The sequence below is a fragment of the Lycium barbarum genome, chromosome 1, assembly GCF_019175385.1.
Source record: "Lycium barbarum isolate Lr01 chromosome 1, ASM1917538v2, whole genome shotgun sequence".
Lineage (NCBI taxonomy): Eukaryota > Viridiplantae > Streptophyta > Magnoliopsida > Solanales > Solanaceae > Lycium > Lycium barbarum.
The window spans coordinates 163,902,469-163,922,908 of record NC_083337.1 but is presented as its reverse complement, the minus strand read 5'-3'; the positions used below and the strand labels follow the sequence as shown (position 1 = coordinate 163,922,908).

Genomic DNA, 20,440 nt, shown 5'->3' with positions numbered 1-20,440 from the left:
AATCGCAATGTTGAGAGGTATATTTGCACCTTCCTTTGTGTTTGGTCTTAAATTGGATAATGATTTATTTCCAATAATACCCTTGGCCTATGTCACATTACTTTACCCAGTCGAACATCGTATGCAGTTAAAAACGAGTAGCATAACATGATTATAAATTATATTACTACTATAGTCTTTTAAGTTTTAGTTTTATCAAATAAAACATGTTAAAGAGAAGTTGGAGTGATGTACACATGAAAGAAAATAATTACCTAAGTTAAACTTAATACTATTAACATTGTTAGAAACAAATTAGAGATAGAAGTACAAGATCGATGATCATCTAACCAATCACCCGTAATAGTTTAAAGGCATCTTTATCATACATGATTTAATACATGTAATATTAATCCATTTCACATTAAAGTTGGTTTAAGTATAATCTAACAACTACAACATAGTTGATATTAGGATTACTACATACCGGAATGAAGAACAAGTGAACAACAACCAAACACGGTGTTATTAATAAAGAATTTACTACAGATATCATTTCCAATAATACATCCACAGAAAGATTATTTAAAGGATTTTGTAACAAACTAGAATTCTCAACAGATATATATATATATAATAGCCAAATTACAACTACTTAAACTACTAAATAACAATGAAAATTACTGAAATCGAGTAACTAAAGATATAGATAAGAATAAGGATGAGGGGTTAGACTCTGAGAAAGGGGATGAAAGAAACAAACAGTTTCTTTATAATACACATAGTCCTATTTTGCTCTCAGCAACCGCATGTATCAACTCCGATCCCAAACATAGCCACTTAATCTGATATTGAGTTGTTTTGCCAATACCGATCCAGGCCCATTCATAACAGATTTTAAGTAGTCTGTAATGAGTATGGATGAATCTCATGTTCAGTGCCCAAAAGTATCAATACCCACTCTCTTCAGTATATGGGTTTTGCTTCAACAGAGCCCATATAAAGTGTCCACTGTGTAAAGTGTGAATACTAGAAAAGTACAACATTAACAACCTGGTGAAGAAGCGGGCAGCTGAGACTAATATATAATGAGATCGCGCCGCTTAGCAGAACTCACGCAGCCATGCAGTGAGCATACAGCGAACTATTCATTTGCCTTTTACTAAAGAATACCGTGTCTTGCTGCAAATAGTGGCATATGCCAATTTTTGAAGGGGTTTTCTTCAATGAAGACCCCAACAATACTAGTGTAAAATCTTATTATGTGTATTAGCACTCATGAGCTAGAATTGTTGAGTCTTCGAAAAGTAATACTCTATGACTATTTGTTTGGTGGTGAAGTGACTTTCTTTGTTGATCTAATTAATTCAGATTTGCATCTCATAGTGTTCATTAAAGGATTAAATCAGCCATAAATTGTACAACTAATTCAAATTTGCGTCTCATAGTGTTGATTAAAAGGATTAGATCAACTAGAAGTAAATTGGTGGCGATGACAAGAAAATAGATAATTATAGGAAAAATGCAGAGGGAGTTGATAATATTACTTTCTTTTTTAAAAAAATTTACAAAAAACAAAATAGATACACATATTGGTAATTGAGTTCCATTTAGATTGGTCAGCTCTAACACACTGCTATCCACTATCTAGTAGGAAGCAAGTTCTATTATCCAAAACACATATTAGTTTATCTATAAAGATCCACGTGGCAATAAGGCATTGATCAATAGCACATCTATGAAATTTTATGAAAGAGACGATCCTACTTGTCACCACATATTTCCCAAATATCTCTGCTGTCCACAGAAATCATCAATTATTTTTATACACTCTCTATTATTTTTAGTGACCCTGCTAACACTATACTATTCAGAGAATAAGGAAACAAGAATGGCAGCAACAATGTCCACTGTTGTAGGCTTAGCTAGCTCATCTCTTTCTGGAGTTTCTTCTCCAAAGAAGACTTGCCTCAGCTCAGGTATATATATCACTTACCTATATTTGGTCTAAATTCCTTTGCTGTTTTTTTATTGCTCTTTCTATCGATGGCTTGCTTTTGTGTAACTCTATCAAGATTTTACATCTGCAGAAGAGTTTAAGTTCTTTGGTGCACTTACAGTTTATAGTTTCTCCGCACCATTAGGTTAAGTTGATTTAGAACAACCGACAATTCTTCATAGCAAGTCCCATATGGTAACTTGAAAAACAATGCAATACTCCGGTGTAGGGGTGTCAAATGGACGGGTTGGACTGAAATTGACCCAATTAAAATGGGCTGAGGTAATAAATGGGTTGGGCTAATATTGACCCAAAAGTTATTTGGGCTGAAATGGGTTAAAAATGGGCTGGGTCATGATCCGCCCAACTTGACCCAGTTTTTTTGAAGTGTCTATTTTTTAGAAAAAAAAATTTAGTGAATTTTTTTTTCTAGAAATACATATTTCGCGAAAATTATTTTTCCTTCCCGGATTTTTTGTGGAAAATATTTTTGAGGAAAATACTTCCGTGAAAAATATTTTTGATAAAAACATTTTTCGTGAAAAATATTTTCCTTCATATCAAACACACCACAAACTTATAAGATACATGATACAAGAAAAGTGAATACATAGAAAAAAATAAAGTAAACGGAAAAGGGTCAAATATACCCCTATACTATCAGAAAAGGGTTAAATATATCCCTCGTTATACTTTGGGTTCAAATATACCCCTTCTGTTATATTTTGGGTCCAAATATACCCCCTCCGTTAAGTTATCCAAAGTAGACATATTCTCACACATGACACTAACATTTCGATGAGGTGGACGCCACGTGACATGCCACCTCACACCCTATACCCATTTTACTTCCTTCCCCGTCTTCTTCTTCACTGAAACTAGAAACGGTGTAGTTACACTGATTCCACTATCCCATCATCAATAAACACCTTCAATGCACCATAATTCACTATAATTCAAGCCCCTTCACAACACTCTATAGCATCACTCACTTCCTTAAACTTCAGCCTTATCATTTCTTCACATTCACCTCCCCCAACGAACTCACAAATTTCTTTTTTAATAGAAACTACACTCAACCCTCTAATTTCATCAGGCAAGACACTACCTTTCCCTTTCTGTACATAATCAGTGAAGCTATAAAATGGGTTGGGGTGGAAGAAGAAGATGAGTGAAGTAAGTAAAATGGGTATGAGATGTGAGGTGGCATGCCATGTGGCGTCCATGTTACCAAAATGTTAGTGCCACATGTGAGAAGATGTCCACTTTGGACAACTTAACGGAGGAGGGGTATATTTAGACCCAAAGTATAACGAGGGGTATATTTGAACCTAAAGTATAATGAGGGGTATATTTAACCCTTTTCTGATAGTACAAGGGTATATTTGATCCTTTTCCGTAAAGTAAATATCAAGTTATAAACCCAAATTTAAGTAGATTTTAAAAATGAGCTAAGTTGGAGATCACTTTAAAATAGGCTATGTTGGGTTGGGCTAAAATCAGCCCAATACAAAATTATCTTAAGCCCAACCCATAAAATTTTGGGAGGATTGGGCGGGCCATTATCTTTTGAGCCATATTTGACACCCCTGCTCCTGTCATCTCAATTTATGTGATGCACTTTGATTAAACAAGGAGTTTAAAAAAAAAAGACTTTTGAAACTTGTGGTTTAAAATAAGTCATAAATATTTATGTGCTATAAATCATCTCATTAAGTGTAAATTAAATTAAAAAGTTTAAAGTTAAATTATATCATAAAGAACAAACAAAAAATCTAATGAATCACATTAATTGGAACAAAGGGTATAACACATGTTAAGACATTTTTTTACACCGTTATTATATATAACTTTAAAATCATTTGTAGAAGAGATTTACTTTTGTACACACCTACATCAATGCATGGTCAATAATTTGTTCGTCAATAACTAAATCTCTTCTGTTTTGTCTTTAATTCTAACAGGCTTCTTGAGATCACCAGTGACAGCAAGAAACCCTTTAAGGGTAGCACAAGCTTCAGGAGGCAGAGTTACATGGTAAATGACCAAATAAAGATGCATCAAATATTTACAATGGTTTATATATTTTAATTTTCTTTTTCCTCTAATTTATTAGATGATTGTTTTTATCACATGATGTTTTTGAAGTTTTCAAAGAGACTGGCTGAGGAGAGACTTGAATGTGATTGGATTTGGTTTGATTGGATGGTTGGCTCCTTCAAGCATTCCAGCAATCGATGGCAAGAGTCTAACTGGGCTTTTCTTTGAAAGCATTGGCACTGAACTCTCTCACTTCCCCACTCCACCTGCTCTCACTTCTCAATTCTGGTATACTCTCAACACGTTTTAATATCTGCTCTTTAATTGAGCAATTTAGTTTTTATCTAAGTATATACACTTAAAGTATAAATCTTTTACATTATTAGTGTAGTTTAATCTATGCATGTTAGTTACTTTTATAACCAGATTAACAATTAATGTTTATCATAAATTTTTGATACCTCTAATTATCTTAGATTTAAAATTTTTGTATACGGTCATGTGTAAGGAAAATTATATATATATATATCATGATCGGGTCGATTTTACAAATTGTAAGAAGTGACCTATCTTACATTTAAGATTATTATAAATTCTAGATTTTAAAAAGTCTTATCGTAAATATTATTTGGGTGATCTGAAAATTGGTGTCTATAACTTAAACTCATTATTTTAAAATTATCATCTCATGAAACTTAAACTGTGAGAAAATTGATGTTTGGTATAAGAAGTAACGTGTCCTTAACATGCCTCAAGCTTTCCATTTTTTTTTTTAAATTCTCAGAACACTAGTTTCCAATTTTTCTGGACAAGTTTATACTTCAAAAATAAATTTAATTATACAATTTGAAATTGGTATGTGTGTGTTGTGGACAGGCTATGGTTGGTGTGCTGGCACTTGGGCTTGTTCATCTGCCTGACTTTTGGACAAATTGGTTTCAAGGGAAGGACCGAGGATTATTTCTCAAAGTAGAACATTTGCTTCTGCAAATGATCCTGTATAAAAGATAAATAAGCTACTTCAGTCTTTGGTATTCGTGTTTTTTAATTTCAGCATGTGTTTATGGGCAAGAAATAGCTTCTCCTTTCCAAGCTTTTCAATTTTTCTGCTTATGAGTTGAAACGCGATATATAGATTAGTGCTTTCATAGAAACAAATTTAAATGCAAAAAAATAAAGAACTAAAGATTAAAAAGAATTAGGATAGGCCCGACTGACCCAAATTGAGGGTTTCTCCAGCAATTCCACGAGAGTAATTTGCACGATTGGCCTTCAAAGGCGCAGGTCTTTAATTTTTGTCCCTCAAATTGCCGGTATTGAGGTTTTGTCCTTCGCTTAAAAAGGTGGTCAAAAATATCTTGAGGTTCTGGATTCGAATCCCCGCTCAGTCCAAAAAAAAATCACAGGTATAAGTTCATATGAAACTATACCTATTCGGTATGTAGTTTCATAGAAACCTTTGCCGTACAAAACTTCATTTCCATGAACCTTTGTCGGACAAGGCATATGTTCTATGTAACTTCTCCCGAATAGGCATAGGTTCATAGAAACCTATGCCTTTCCACAAACCTTTACCGGACAAGACATAGGTTTTATGTAACTTCTCCCGAATAGGCATAGGTTCATAGAAACCTATGCCTTTCCACAAACCTTTGCCGGACAAGGCATAAGTTCTATGTAACTTTGCCCGAATAGGCAGAGGTTCAAGACATAAGTTCTATGTAACTTCGCCCGAATAGGCAGAGGTTCAAGACATAAGTTCTATGTAACTTCGCCCGAATAGGCATAGATTTCTATGCCTTTCCACGAACCTTTGCCGGACAAGGCATAGGCTCTATGTAACTTCGGCCGAGTAGGCCTTGCGAAATTATTATTATTTTCGACACTGTTAGAGATCGAACCTAGAATCTCAGGTGTCAAAAGGGTAGTTTAGCCCACAAATTTTCATTAAATGAGAAGTAGGGACAAAAATTAAAGACTAATGAATTGAGGGACAAAAATTAAAGACCAGTCCGTGTGAAGGACAATCCACGCAATTTTTTGATTCCACGACAGAATGCAAAGGACAAGAAATTGTGCGGATTGCCCTTTATATGGACTAGTCTTTAATTGTTTCCCCTCCAATCGGTAGTTTTAAATTTCTTTCCTACTTTTCATTTAATGAAAATTTGTGGGCCAAAGTATCCTTATTCGCTAGTCTATGAAACTGGAGATTCGGATTCGAATCCAACAAAGGAAAAAAAATAATTTCGCAAGGCAAGATTTCATAGCAAACTATGCCTATTCGGGCAAAAGTTATAGGCATAGTTTACTATGAAATCTTGTCCTGCGAAATTGTTTTTTTTTTTTTTTTAACTCTGCTGGGGTTTGAATCCAGAATCCCAAGGATATTTTCGACCATTTTTATTACTTAAAATACCGAAAGCAAAAATTAAAGACCAGCAATTTGAGGGGCAAAAATTAAAGACCACCCCGAAATAGAGCATTTGTGCGAATTACCCTGCAAAGGAGAGGACTCGATCCCCTCAGAGAGAACTCGCCCTTTAAAAGTAGAACCTAAAACAAATCAATTGAACTCATATCAATTGAAAAACAGTTATAAATATCAATTACCAATTAATTACAAATAAAGTAACCTAAACTATAAAAATATACCTACATATGGAATAAATTCAACTTGAAGACAAACCTTGCATAGTTGTGTTCAAACAATGGCAAGCAACAATAATAAAAATTGTCTGCACTAATATGAAAGACTTAGGGTATCTCCAACCCATTGCATCATTTTTTGCACCAAAATAGCATTTGGTGTAAAAAATGGTGTTTTGGAGCTCCAACCTTGCACTATTCATTGCACCATTACTATTCATTAATATTTTTTTTTATTATATAACACTTTTAATTTAACATATTATAAATTTTAATTTTTACATTTAGATTCCTAATATACCTATTCATCTACACCATTACTATTCATTAATATATTTTTTTTTATTATATAACACTTTTAATTTAACATTTTATAAATTTTAATTTATAATTTTAGATTCCTAATATACATAATTATTTTTTATGAAATATCTTATAATATTAATTTTACATCTTAATTTTGGAGTGTAAGTTTTATAAATTAATTTTCTTATATATTATTTTATATAAAAGTGTAAGTTAATTTTATTATAAGTTATAATTGTATTAAAAAATATAACCATCACAAAAATGAAAAGTGCAAATATAAAATATAATATGTTTTTGGAGAAAAGAAGTGCTACATGATATATTACCATCATGTATTATACTGCACAACATGATAATCGAGGATGAGCGTGATCTTAATGCACCAATTCAAGATGCTTGGGAAGGTCCAACTCCAACAGTAGAAATGGTAGTAGATGAAAATTATCGATTTGAACAATTTTTAGCTCGACACAAAAAAATTAAGAACAAAGATGCTCATTTTGCACTTCGTAATGCATTACTAGAGCATGTATGGGAGCAACGTACTAATCATGGAAGTTGAATATTTATGTAGAAATTAAAATAAATTCTACCTTAATGTAATAGTATTTATTTAATTATATTTTATCAATGATTTCACTTTTATTTGAATTATCCATTAATATGTATAACGTATAATATTTTCTTACAATTTATATTATTTAAAATTTTATGGTATAAAATAATTTTATATTAAGTGATTATATAACAAAGGATTATAATTACATGAGATGGATATGTAAAAAAGAAAAAAAAAAGAAAGGATTTTTTTTATGAAATTAAAAATAAAATTTAAGTAAAAGAAAATAATATAATATAAAAGAGAAAGAAGAATATAAAAGGAATATTTTTTTTGGTGCAAAAAATGGTGCAATGGATTGGAGATGCCGTAAGGACTATTTATACTGAGATGTGTATTTTGCTAACAAGTGACAGAAATATCTCTAGTGCTAATTCCAAGGAACTATGTAGTTTTTTAAAGATGCTAAATAGAGATCAACTCTGTTCGTAAGTTATAGATCATACGAATTACAAGCATGGTAAAATAAAAAATATATCCACCAACTATATATCAAATGTAATTTTCAATTAATGACCTAATTAAATATGTAGCCGACTAATTACAAAAATAATCTTCAATTGAAATCCACAGGTCTTGATGGCTATCTTACTCGTATCGCCGGTTAAACTACATTGATTAAACGGAAAAGAGCCAAAATTACTCTTGAACTTTAAAAAATAGTTTATTCATACCCTTCGTTATACTTTAGCGCCAATTATACCCTTACAGTTATACTATGGGGTCAATTATACCCTTATGTCTAACTGCTGCCACATGGCATCATCCCAGCCCTTCAAAATTATTTTACCCTCAAATAATTTTTTACTCACTAAAATAACTCAACTCGACCCGAATTTTTTTTCTAGCAAAAATAATACGTATAATTTTTCCAGAAAAATAAAATAAAAATAATTCCGTATTATTTTTGCTAGAAAAAAAAATTCGGGTCGGATTGAGCTATTTTAGTGGGTAAAAAATTATTTGAGGGTACAATAATTTTGAAGGGCTAGGATGATGCCACGTGGCAGCAGTTAGACATAAGAGTATAATTGGCGCTAAAGTATAACGAAGGGTATGAATGAACTATTTTTCAAGTTTCAGAGGTAATTTTGGTCCTTTTCCGTTGATTAAATCAATGTATTCAACTTAAATATTTTCTTTTAGTTGTCTCTTGACCTTAAGTCAACTGTCATATTAAAACAAAGAACAGAGGCTGACTATGACCACGTGGGAGGGGATGTGGAGGACCACACAGAATGTGGCCATTTTCTAAATTGTCGTCAATATCCGAAACAATTTAAGCCGTTAATGGGCCCCTTCCTTCTTCTAGGGGACATGCCAATTTAAGCTATCAGCAACGGCTACAAGTACTTATAAATAATGTTATGATATTCATTGCTTAAAGAACTTCTAAAGGACCCTAGACCAATACAAGGTAAGAACACCAAGTGTTTTAATTAAGGCTGTGTTGCATTTAAACACAACCAGCTTCTACTACGTAGCTGAAACCAGCAAAATCTTTCACTAAGTTGGGGATAATTCTTAAATATAGAGGCCAGCATTGATAAAATTAAAATAAGGGGACTCTTTGCAAAGGTGAAAACTTATAATCAACTGTATTTACATCAAATCAATAGATACATCATATGTATTTGAATATTTAAAAATATCATTTAATCATAATCAACAATATATAGTTTCACCTAATTAAATTATTTAATTAAGGTACTCTTTCCGTCCATTTTTACTTATCGTGTATTGACTTGACACTTCATTAAAGAGCCATAAATAAGATAATAATTTTACTATATCACCCCCAATTATTATTAAGTCATCTAAAGTTAGAAATAAACTAAACATACTTTAAAAGTTGTGCAGTAAAAATGGACGGATGGAGTAATTAGTTTGGGATAAATACTTACCATATCCAAATATATTTACCATTCGATTATTGTACATTCTTTTTACCCATATGTCAGTTTGTAAATCAAAGGCCAAGAGGTCGTTTGATATATGATATTAGCTAGGATATTCCAGCACTAACTACGAGACTAATTTTGTATTATGTTTGATAAAAGATATAAATTTATTCTGAAATAAATTTATACCTTGTACCAAACAAAGTATGAAGTGCATCTCAAAAGATAAATTAGCCCCAAGAGATAAATTAGCCCCAAGAGATGGAGTAAATTAGTCCCACGATAATTTTGTCTACGTAGCAAAGGACCGGCTCTCTTTCACTATTTGCATGCCAATCATTCTAGCATCATCAGAAGGGGTACGTTCAAGACTCCATTATTACGTTCTTTGCTACTTGTCTTCTTCCCTCTTTTTGACTGATAAAAGTAGTTAAAATCTTATAAACAGTTGATCCCCTTCCCAAGAAAGAGTTGCCAGTGATTGATGGAAAACCAAATTACGTCTTTAATCTTCCATAGTGGAAAATGAGTTCATCAAGATCACCTTCTCTGCAAAGTGATGATAATTATTCATACCAGTTTATTCAAACAAAGGGCTTTGATAAAGTGAAAGACATGTCGGTTTCAGCAAGAAAAATGGCTGCTACTCTATGGGAAACTAATGGGGTTTTGAAGGATTTGAAGGAGAGGAGTGAAGTTGAAATTGGTAGGAAAGAAAGAGTTTTGAAGTCATCCAAATTGGGCTCAGTAGCTTTGGAATTCTCTGATCCTTTTCATGGCCCTGTTTCTGAGGTCAGTGTGTAAATGTATTTGGGAAAACTTGTTTTTGTTGGTCATTTTCTTGAAAAAGTTTGTAGCTTTTTGAGTTCTGCATATTATGTGTGTTTTTTGTGTGTGTGTGTTCTTTTTTTTTTTTTTTTTTTTTACATATTTTGCTTCTTGAATTTTGCAGAGAAGGCAGCGATCCAAAATGGGTAGTCATAGAAGAAGAAAACATATGAAGGCTGATCTCACTCACCAAAATGGTTGCTCTATGGAGGTAATCATTTCTGTTATTCTTTAATACTACTAACATTTCATCCATAGTTAGTCGGAGGAACTATTTTGTAAAGGGTTTTTGTTGGAGTACCTTATCAAAGGTATTGTATAACCTAAAACTTTAAATAGGAGTGACATGATTAGTGAGTATTCATATAACTGACTGGATTAGCTTGAAATTGAGGGGAAGCTGTCGTTGTACCTTATCCAAAGTTTCCATTTCCCTTTTTCTTTATCACTATGAATGACATTTTGATGTGCCGCTTGGCCTCTTCAAAGTTCATCTTAGGAAATGGACAAGAAATTTATGAACAAAGGGAAATACATGTAACGTGGTTCTAGTTCAGGTTCTATCAAAGCCGGCAGGCCATATATTGTGTTCCAACACTGAATTGATGTTATTTTGAAATTTTTGTGTGTAATAATTCCGAATCTATCATTGCCATCAACTGCTGCCACTTTCTCTTAACAACTCTGCATTGAAATATATAGTTAATACAAGAATGAATATGCAGGTTGATCAGACACAAAATCATGGACAGACTCTAAGCAGACATCAGTTGAAGGATGTGTGTCATGGCCTTACGACATGTAAAGAGCTGCTGCAAGTTCTAAGTCATGTCTGGAATCTCAAAGAGCAGAAATCTACAAGTTCATCCCTTTTCTCAGCTATAGCTACCGAGCTTGACTGGTTGTGCGATCAAGTGTCTAAATTGATAGACGAAAACACACATAACGATAGTGAAGTTGATATCCTGTTGAAGAAGTTTGAAGAAGAAAAGATGGCCTGGAAGATTAAAGAGCAAGACAGGATTCATGCTGCCATTACATCTGTAGCGAGGGAGGTCAAGATAGAGAAGAAGCTGAGGAAGCAAACTGAGAGATTAAATAAGAAGCTTGGTAGAGAATTGGCGGATACAAAGGTATCTCTCTCGAAGGCAGTCAAAGAACTTCAAGGCGAGAAAAGGGACAGAGAGATATTGGAGCAAATGTGTGATGAATTAGCCAGAGGTCTCAGAGAAGATAGAGCTGAGATGGAAGAATTGAAGAGACAATCTGCTAAAATTCGGGAAGAGGTGGAAATGGAACAGAAAATGCTTCAACAAGCTGATGTGATGCGCGAGGAAAGAGTTCAAATGAAACTTTCAGATGCCAAGTATCATTTCAAGGAGAAAAATGAAGTTGTTGATAAGTTAAGGAATGAATTTGAAGCCTATTTGAGATCCACAAAGGGCCAAGAACAAGGCAGTGATTCGCCTAATTATGAAACAATTGATGAGCTTGAGAGACACTTGAGAGAAACACTTCCAAGTACACACCATTACCAAGATAAAGAAAAGGCAGATGAGGAAGTACTTATTAAAGAAGAAGATGGAGAAGAAGGTGATTCAGCTGATAGCGACCTTTGTTCCTTTGAATTAAACATGGGTGATAAGAAGAGCCATCAGTGGTGCAATACTCTACAGAATGATCCAAATAGATTGTTGGTTTCTGATAAAAATACAGGGTGGATGTCGCAAAGCATTTCCTTAGAAAGGGAAACTTCAGATGGCATAGCATGGGAATTCTGCGTGGGAGAGAAAGAAAATACGAAGACTGTGGATAGAGGAATCTCAAACTTTCTTAACAATGGAGGAACACCAGACTTCTCTTCTCAAGCTTGGGAAAAGGATCATCCGGATGAGACGGAGAGATATAAAATGATCAAGGATCTTTGTGACCGTATTATTTCTGCTTCAAGAATAACATCCTCTCAAGGGTTTTCTAGTCCAAACAGGAACTGGGGCCAACAGAAATTATCTTCCAATGATCCTTACAAAGTGATGGTGAGGGCTTTGCCATCGTGCAGGGAGAAACTTGAAGGAATACCATAGCTTATTGCAGTCTTGCAGGGAGTTACTCGAATGAATGCCAACATCAAGAATCCATCATAAATAGCATGCTGCTTCTGCAGCTTGATGCATATTTATATAATTAGATGGACATAATCATGTGGATCTTTGTCTGAATGAATAGCTAAATATCTGAAAATTCAGGAATGTCGAGAATTTTGAGTTTTGGCTGTTGTATGAAACAGTACAAAATTTTGCTAATGCTCTCTTGGCAATGAAGAACCATTTTCTCTATCTAATACTATATATGACTCTTTTCATCTCTTCATTTCTGAACCTTAATGACTCCCCTAGTATCAGATCATCTCTTTGTGTATTCTTACTTATGTTACGTGTTTCAGCATGTCCACTTCTGTTATGCTTAGCCTACTACATTTCCAGTCAATTCCAGGTAGTGAAAGTGAACTGCATGGTGAGTGCTCAAATGGAATTCCACGGGTTGAAGCATAAAGTTACCAATCTGCACTTGGTGGAAGAATGTAAAGTTCTTATTGAGAAATTTCCTTTGAGTGATATCCATCTGTCATTTATGTGGATCAAAGCTTTACAAAGGTAAGTCTATGTTAATGCTCAGTAGTTGCAATCTATCATTGGAGAGAAAAAGATATTTTTAATGATCTGTACTCAAGACTCCATCATCAGCTTAAGGGAATGTTCTCCATGTGGTCAAGCTTGTTAGTAAATCTTTTCATGCATAAAGCACCAACTAAAGGCCATATTATTATTTAGAAATTTGTTATTATTCTAGATGTTTATTATTGATCTTAGTTGAGGACCTGAAGTTTCAAATATTGTGCTCCACTGGAACAGTTGAGTACTTGAGTTCCCTGCCTGTTCCTTTATTTTATTGAAGAAACATCAAAAACATCAAGAGGAAGGAAAACCAAACAAATATAAAACATTAGCAGATCATTCAAGTTGGTTTACTCTTGGACGGATGCGAGCACGCAATGGATTCTTCATCGTAACAGTGAATTCCAGCTTCTCGGAGAGATCAACATCGTTTCCATCCACAGCCTTCCACTCAAAATGCCAGATCAAATTAGCCACAAAGTACTCTATATGGAGCATAGCTAAGCCATAGCCTCAAATTAGCCACAAAGTACTCTAAATGGAGCATAGCTAAGCCATAGCCTGGACATACTCTTCTCCCTGCACCAAAAGGCATCATCGCGATCTCTCTAACCCCTGTTATATCAAAATCTTCTGTATCACTGTCCATTGGCAAGAACCTATCCGGTTTGAAATCCAAGGGATACTCCCACACCTTTGGGTCCAAATTCATATCTGCAACCATGAAGTTAATTGTTGCATCCTTAGGAATGACGTAGCTGTTGAGTTCCACTTCCTCTGTCACCGTGTGTGGCTGCAGGATGTGAACTGGCGGATGCCGCCTTAGACCTTCCAAGATCACTGCTTTTAGGTAAGGCATTTTCTGTAAATCTTCCTCCTTCACTACCTCCTCCTCTGTCACTCCTTTTGGTTTCGAATTCCTTCTGTTCACTACCTCAGATATTTCTTGGTATAGTTTTTCTTCAATAGAAGGGTATTTGACCAAGTTGGCCATAATTCATTGCAACGAGGTGGACATTGTCTCGGTCCCACCAGTGAGGAACTCACTGCAGAGGCTAACAATCTCTCCATCATTATACTTCCTCTTTTCCTCTGAGAATTCCAAATTGAGCAATGTATCCGCATAAGCCACCACTTCTTCCTCAGTGTTATGATGATTCAAACCATCAGTTTTTGCTTCCATTCGAGCCTCGATCAGAGGTATAAAGATCCTCTCTTGCTCTTGTATCTGTTGGATGAGGTCTTTCCATTGATTCCTGAAAATGATCTTTTGAAGTGATATTGGGAAGAAGCGGAGGTTGATGAATCGGCCCACAGTTATAATCCATCTTCGTTGTACATCTTGGATCTGTTTGGCTTGAGGCTTGTCTATCTTGTCCCCGAAGCACATCAGGACAAGAAGATAGAACATGTCATAACGGAAATGATCAATTAACGTTATCACTTCCTTGGCTGCAGAATCAGAGCGGAGCTGTTGAATAAAGATACTGAGTACCTGAGATCGGACCTTAGAGTAGGACTTTGTTCGAGAAGGGTGGAGGATTTCAGAGACAAGGTTTTGACGGAGGAGGTTCCATGTGGGGCCGTAAGGGGAGGAGGCGATGTTAATCTGGCTACTGGTGAGGGTTACACTGATCTGAGAGGCCTTTGGCCGGTCAGAGAAAACAGCACCTTGCTGGACTAAAGCTTGATAGGCTAATGAGTGGCTAGCAACAAATATGGAAGGTTGACGAAATCCAATTCCAATTCTGAAGTTGAATACAGGACCATATTTAGTCTTGAGGTCCCCGAGGATGAGTTCTATATTGGCATTAGAGCAAAGGGGCCGGGGGGGGGGGGGGGGGGGGGGGGGAGTTTCTTGTTGATCTTCTGGTTATTGGATTTGAGGAAGAAAGAGATACAGAGAGTGAGGATAATGATGATGAGGAGGAGCCATGACTCCATTATTTTCAAACTAGTATGATCTGCAAGACTAAATGTCGAACTTCTCCACTTAACTGTTATATATAGAAGTGCATGTACTTGTGGGGGGAAAAATCTGTTAGTTGTGGAGAGTAAAAAAGTTAGAGATAATGGTAACTCTATTTACAATTTTTTATGCTTTCTATCCTGTTTAGGAAAACTACACCTGACCTGTCGGTGCAGGAAAAAGAATTTTTTTTTTTTTAAAAAGTGATAAATATAATTGTCAAAATAGAAACATTTTGAGCACAACTTTTCACTATATATTCTAGCAGTACCTACTATCTTCCAGAATCCACACAGGTGTATGGTGCTACTGTTAAGCCACGGTTTCCATGAGTTGGAAACACCATATTCTTGCCCTTGCAACTTGCTGCTTCCATAAATTTGAATCCTGATCATATCTCCAACTAGCACTTGTACAACTGAATTATGAACTTGAAGTGGAATCCCAGACTGTAATTAAAGCATTTGCCCGCTTTTGGCCAGTTTCAAGAAGATACTTTTGGTATCATTGGTGGATAGCGAAATTTGTTCATAAAGATTAAAAAGCACTTATAAATAATGTTATGATATTCTTTGCTTAAAGAACTTCAAAAGGACCCAACAAGTAGAAGAATCTGATCATAACAGCAAGTGTTTTAATTAAGGGTGTTTTGCATTTAAACATAACACAACCAGCTGACAACTGAAACTAGCAAAACTTTTCCCAAGTATAAAAAGTTGGGGATACCAACTTTGGTAGAGCGATAAGGACTCTTTCATCATTAATTAGAGGTTTCGAGTTCATGCCCCTAGTATTAAGTTTTCTTTGTTAGGGAGCATTTTACTCCAATACGAAACTTTCCGATGTGACTCTAGATTTAGTCGGACTCCAATATGAATATTGTAACTGGCATCGCGTGGAAAAAAGAAAAAGAAAGTTGGGAATGATCCTTAAATATACAGGCCAGCATTGACAAGTAGAGTAAATAAGGGGACGCCTTTGCAATATGTTTACCACTAAACTGTTCTGCAATTTTTTCCCCATATGGCAGTTTGTAAACCAAAGGCCAAAGCCAAAACATTAAGGGCTCTGATTTGCATGCCAATAATTCTAGTATCTTCGAAATACAAAAGCCTAAAGGGGTTCAAGATCCACTGTTTCTTGAGACCCTGTTTCTTTCCTTACACATTTCCCTCTCTGACTGTTAAAGTATATTTGTTACGCCTTTAGATACTAAAAGAAACTGGAGAAGGAATTAAGGTTCTTGTGGTCAGTTTCTTGGAAAAGTTTTGTAGCTTTTTGACTTCTGCACATTGTATGTGTCTAAATTTTAAAATTTACATATTTCGTCTCTTGAATTTTGCAGATAATAGCGAACCAAAGTGGGTAGTCATAGAAGAAGAAAGAAGGCTGATCTCTCTCACCAAAATGGTTGCTTAATGGATGTAGTCATCTCCTGTTATTCTTTAATACTACTAACATTTAATCCCTTTTTATTCGGAGGGACTGCATATATAGGGTTTTTGTTGCAGTACCTTACTAAAATATTAGATATTAGGAGTAACGCGATTAGTGAGGATTCATATAACTGACGCAACTACCTTGAAATTGAGGGGAAGTTGTCGTTGTACCTTATCCAAAGTTCCCATTTCCCTTTTTCTTTTTAATTGCTCCATTTGCAAGTGGCTGCAACTTATTATTTCCTAATCATTTGTGGGCAACATTAATATTACTTGTATGGTCTAACTGATTTTCAGACTCACTAAACTATTTCCTCTTCTGAGAATCTGAACAATGCATAAGATCCCCCATGAAAGAAAGAGGTAAAATGGGCATTAATATTTCAATAATCCATCATAAATAGCCAAATATCTGAAAATTCAGGTATGTCAGCAGAATTTTGAGTTTTGGCTGTTGTATGAGATAAAACAGTACAAATTTTTCTATTGTTCTCCTAGCAATGAAGAATCGTTTGCTTTATTCAATAATATATATGACTCTCTTCATCTCTTCATTTCTGAACCTCTAATGACTTCCCTAGTATCAGATCACCTCTTTGTGTATTCTTATGTTACGTGTTTCATCATGTCCACTTCTGAGTTCTGAACCTCGCTTAGCCTGCTGCATTTCCAGGTAACAGTGAAAGCGAGCTGCATATTGATTGCTCAAGTGAAATTGCACTGGTTGAAGCATAAATTTACCAATCTGCGCTTGCTGGAAGAATGTAAAGTTCTTATTGAGAAACGTCGTTTGAGTGATATCCATTTATCATTTATGTAGATTTAATGCTTTAAAAAGGTAAGTCTATTCAGCAGGTGTAATCTATCATTAGAGAAATACTTTTACTGATCTTTAATAAATCATTTCATGCAGAAAGCACCCCAAAAGGCCATATGGCCCATATTATAAATTTATAAGTTTGTTTATTCTAGATGTTTAATATTGATCTTGGTTGAGGACCTCAACTTTCAAATATTGTGCTTCAATTGAACAGTTGAGTACCTGAGTTCCCTGCCTGTTCCTTTATTTATATTGAAGAAACATCAACAACTTCAAGAGAAAGGAAGACCAAACAAATACACAGCATAAAATAACTTGTAATATATATGTAACAAGAATTAGCAGATCATAAAAGTTGATTTTACTCTGGGACGGATGCGAGCACGCAATGGATTTTTCATCGTAACAGCGAATTCCAGCTTCTCTGATAGATCAATATCATCTCCATCCACAGCCTTCCACTCAAAGTGCCAGATCAAATTAGCCACAAAGTACTCCATATGGAACATAGCCAAGCCATAGCCTGGACACATTCTTCTCCCTGCACCAAAAGGCATCATCTTGATCTCTCTATTTCCTGTTATATCAAACGCTTCTGTATCACCATCCACTGATAAGAACCTATCTGGTTTGAAATCCAAGGGATTCTCCCACACATTTGGGTCCAAATTCATATCTGCAACCATGAAAGTAATTGTTGCATCCTTAGGGATCACATAGCCGTTGAGTTCCACTTCCTCTGTCACTGCATGCGGCTGCAGGAAATGACCTGGCGGATGCCGCCTTAGTCCTTCCAAGATCACTGCTTTTAGGTAAGGCATTTTCTGTAAATCTTCCTCTTTCACTTCCTTTGGCTTCGAATTCCCTTTGTTCACTACGTCAGATATTTCTTGGTATAGTTTTTCCTGAATAGAAGGGTACTTGACCAAGTTGGCCATAATCCATTGTAACGAGGTGGAGGTAGTATCAGTACCACCAGTGAGGAACTCACTGCAGAGACTAACAATCTCTCCATGATTAAACTTCCTCTTTTCCTCTGGGAATTCCAAATTCAACAATGTATCTTTATAAGCCACCATTCCTTCCTCAGTTTTTGCTTTCATTCGAGCCTCGATCAGAGGTATAAAGACCCTCTCTTGCTCTTGTATCATTTGGATGAGCTCTTTCCATTGATTCCTGAAAATGATCTTTTGAAGTGATGTTGGGAAAAAGCTGAGATTGATGAATCGGCCAAGAGTTAAGATCCATCTTCGTTGTACATCTTGGATCTGTTTGACTTGAGGCTCGTCTATCTTATCCCCGAAGCACATCAGGACAAGAAGATAAAACATGGCATAACGGAATTGATCAATTAACGTTATCACTTCGGTGGCTGCAGAATCAGCACGGAGCTGTTGAATGAGGATACTGAGTACCCGAGATAGGACCTTAGAGTAGGATTTTGTCCGAGAAGGGTGGAGCATTTCAGAGACAAGGTTTCTGCGGAGGAGGCGCCATGTGGGGCCGTAAGGGGAGGAGGCCATGTTAATTCGGCTACTGGGGAGGGTTAAACTGGCCTTTGGCCTGTCAGAGTAAATAGCGCCTTGCTTGACTAAAGCTTGATAGGCTAATGAGTGGCTAGCAACATATATGGAAGGACGACGAAATCCAAGTCCAATTCTGAAGTTGAATACAGGACCATATTTAGTCTTGAGGTCCCTGAGGATGAGTTCTATATCGGCGTTAGCCCGTAGGAAGCTGCTAATCACCGAAAAAGCAGAGGGTCCGGGGGGAACTTTCTTCTGGTTATTTGATTTGAATAAGAAAGAGAGAAAGAGAGTGAGGATGATGATGAGGAGGAGGAGGAGCCATGACTCCATTATTTTCTCCACTTGTATGACTGAAGTATTGAACTTGAAGTGCAGGTCCAAGACTCTGATACTTTTTCTCAGTTGTGGTTCAGTCAGCACAGATATAAACACGTGTATGGGCCCTTAAACCGGAAATCTCATTTAGGCATGTTAACTCAACTTTGTTTCAATTGTACATATTCGTTCCTATCAGACACAACTAACTGACTATGTACATTGCACAACATTTGAGCGTGTGAATGTGTTGGGTCCATCCCTTATTTTAGGGAAGAAAACACTTCCCTTGTTTTGAGAAAGAAAATACATTTCTTATTTTGAGGAAGAAAACATCTTCCTTGTCTTTGACAAATTGTCAAGTGCTTGCTTGAGTCACTAATGACATCAATAGGTTCATCTCATACCTATAAATAGGGAAGCTTTCTCATTTTCTAGACACACCAAAATTGAAGAAGACAACATGTCCCAAAGAGAGAAAAATCTAAGAGAAATACTCTTAGTGAAAGGCCTAAGTAAGAGAAGGTCTTTGAGAGAATTTTTAGTAAAAACTTCTTGAGTGTAATTGGGATTGGGGTTGTGAGGTTGAGTGTTGTAAACACTTGTAATATTTCTTCTTTAATAAGATCTGCAGCAGCAACGTGGACGTAGCTCTCACATTGAGGGTGAACCACTATAAATCTGTGTGTGTTATTTATTCTTCGCTTACATCACGACGTAAGTAGATTCTGTCTAAGGAGGTTGGTATTTAAGTGGTCTAGCTGTGACCCTCCAATCTTTCCTGGGAACCTGCTTACAAAGGTCGGATTTGGGATTCAAATCCTAACAACTGGTATCAGAGCAACAGGTTGTGTTGTGATTTAGAAACGATGGGAGGCGAAGATGGTACGACGCACGGCATCGGTAAATTCGATGGTACAGATTTTGCGTTCTGGAGAATGCAAATTGAAGATTATTTATATGGCAGAAAACTTTATGAACCTCTGAGTCCAAAACCAGAGGAGATGAAGCAAGCAGATTGGGATCTCCTCGACAGACAAGTTCTGGGAGTCATTCGGCTGACGCTGTCAAAGAACGTTGCTCACAACGTGGCAAAGGAGAAGACCACCGCAGATATGATGAAGGTATTCTCTGACATGTATGAGAAACCTTCGGCAAATAATAAGGTATTTCTCATGAAGAAACTATTTCATCTAAAGATGATGGAAAATGCTCATATTGTTGCACACGTAAATGAATTCAATACCATTGTAAATCAATTGTCATCGGTAAAAATTGATTTCTATGATGAAGTGCAAGCTCTAATTTTGTTGACATCCCTACCAAATAGCTGGGAGACAATGAGAGCAGCGGTTAGTAATTCTGTCGG

At 35.7% G+C, this 20,440-nt stretch overlaps 3 protein-coding genes, 1 non-coding gene and 1 pseudogene across 4 annotated transcripts; 3 read left to right on the top strand and 2 right to left on the bottom strand.

Moving 5' to 3' along the window:
- Positions 1-1,098: 1,098 nt before the first annotated feature.
- Positions 1,099-1,214, top strand: LOC132618498 (U5 spliceosomal RNA). Its single transcript, XR_009574149.1, has one exon. It is a non-coding gene; the product is annotated as a U5 spliceosomal RNA (small nuclear RNA).
- Positions 1,215-1,792: 578 nt separating this feature from the next.
- On the top strand, positions 1,793-5,106 carry LOC132604060 (photosystem I subunit O). The gene is made up of 4 exons (XM_060317389.1): positions 1,793-1,958; positions 3,943-4,015; positions 4,127-4,306; positions 4,895-5,106. Exons 1-4 carry the CDS (start codon positions 1,871-1,873, stop codon positions 4,989-4,991), a joined length of 438 nt encoding a protein of 145 aa, XP_060173372.1. The 5' UTR covers positions 1,793-1,870; the 3' UTR covers positions 4,992-5,106.
- A 4,630-nt stretch (positions 5,107-9,736) lies between these two features.
- On the top strand, positions 9,737-12,670 carry LOC132604043 (uncharacterized protein At5g41620-like). The gene is made up of 4 exons (XM_060317368.1): positions 9,737-9,855; positions 9,945-10,288; positions 10,449-10,535; positions 11,050-12,670. The coding sequence occupies exons 2-4, from the start codon at positions 10,022-10,024 to the stop codon at positions 12,406-12,408; spliced, it is 1,713 nt and encodes a 570-aa protein (XP_060173351.1). The 5' UTR covers positions 9,737-9,855; positions 9,945-10,021; the 3' UTR covers positions 12,409-12,670.
- Positions 12,671-12,803: 133 nt separating this feature from the next.
- On the bottom strand, positions 12,804-15,302 carry LOC132604052 (cytochrome P450 89A2-like; annotated as a pseudogene).
- A 1,400-nt stretch (positions 15,303-16,702) lies between these two features.
- Positions 16,703-19,212, bottom strand: LOC132604035 (cytochrome P450 89A2-like). The gene is made up of 2 exons (XM_060317356.1): positions 17,593-19,212; positions 16,703-17,161 (listed from the first exon to the last, which is right to left on the bottom strand). Exons 1-2 carry the CDS (start codon positions 19,084-19,086, stop codon positions 16,991-16,993), a joined length of 1,665 nt encoding a protein of 554 aa, XP_060173339.1. The 5' UTR covers positions 19,087-19,212; the 3' UTR covers positions 16,703-16,990.
- Positions 19,213-20,440: the final 1,228 nt, after the last annotated feature.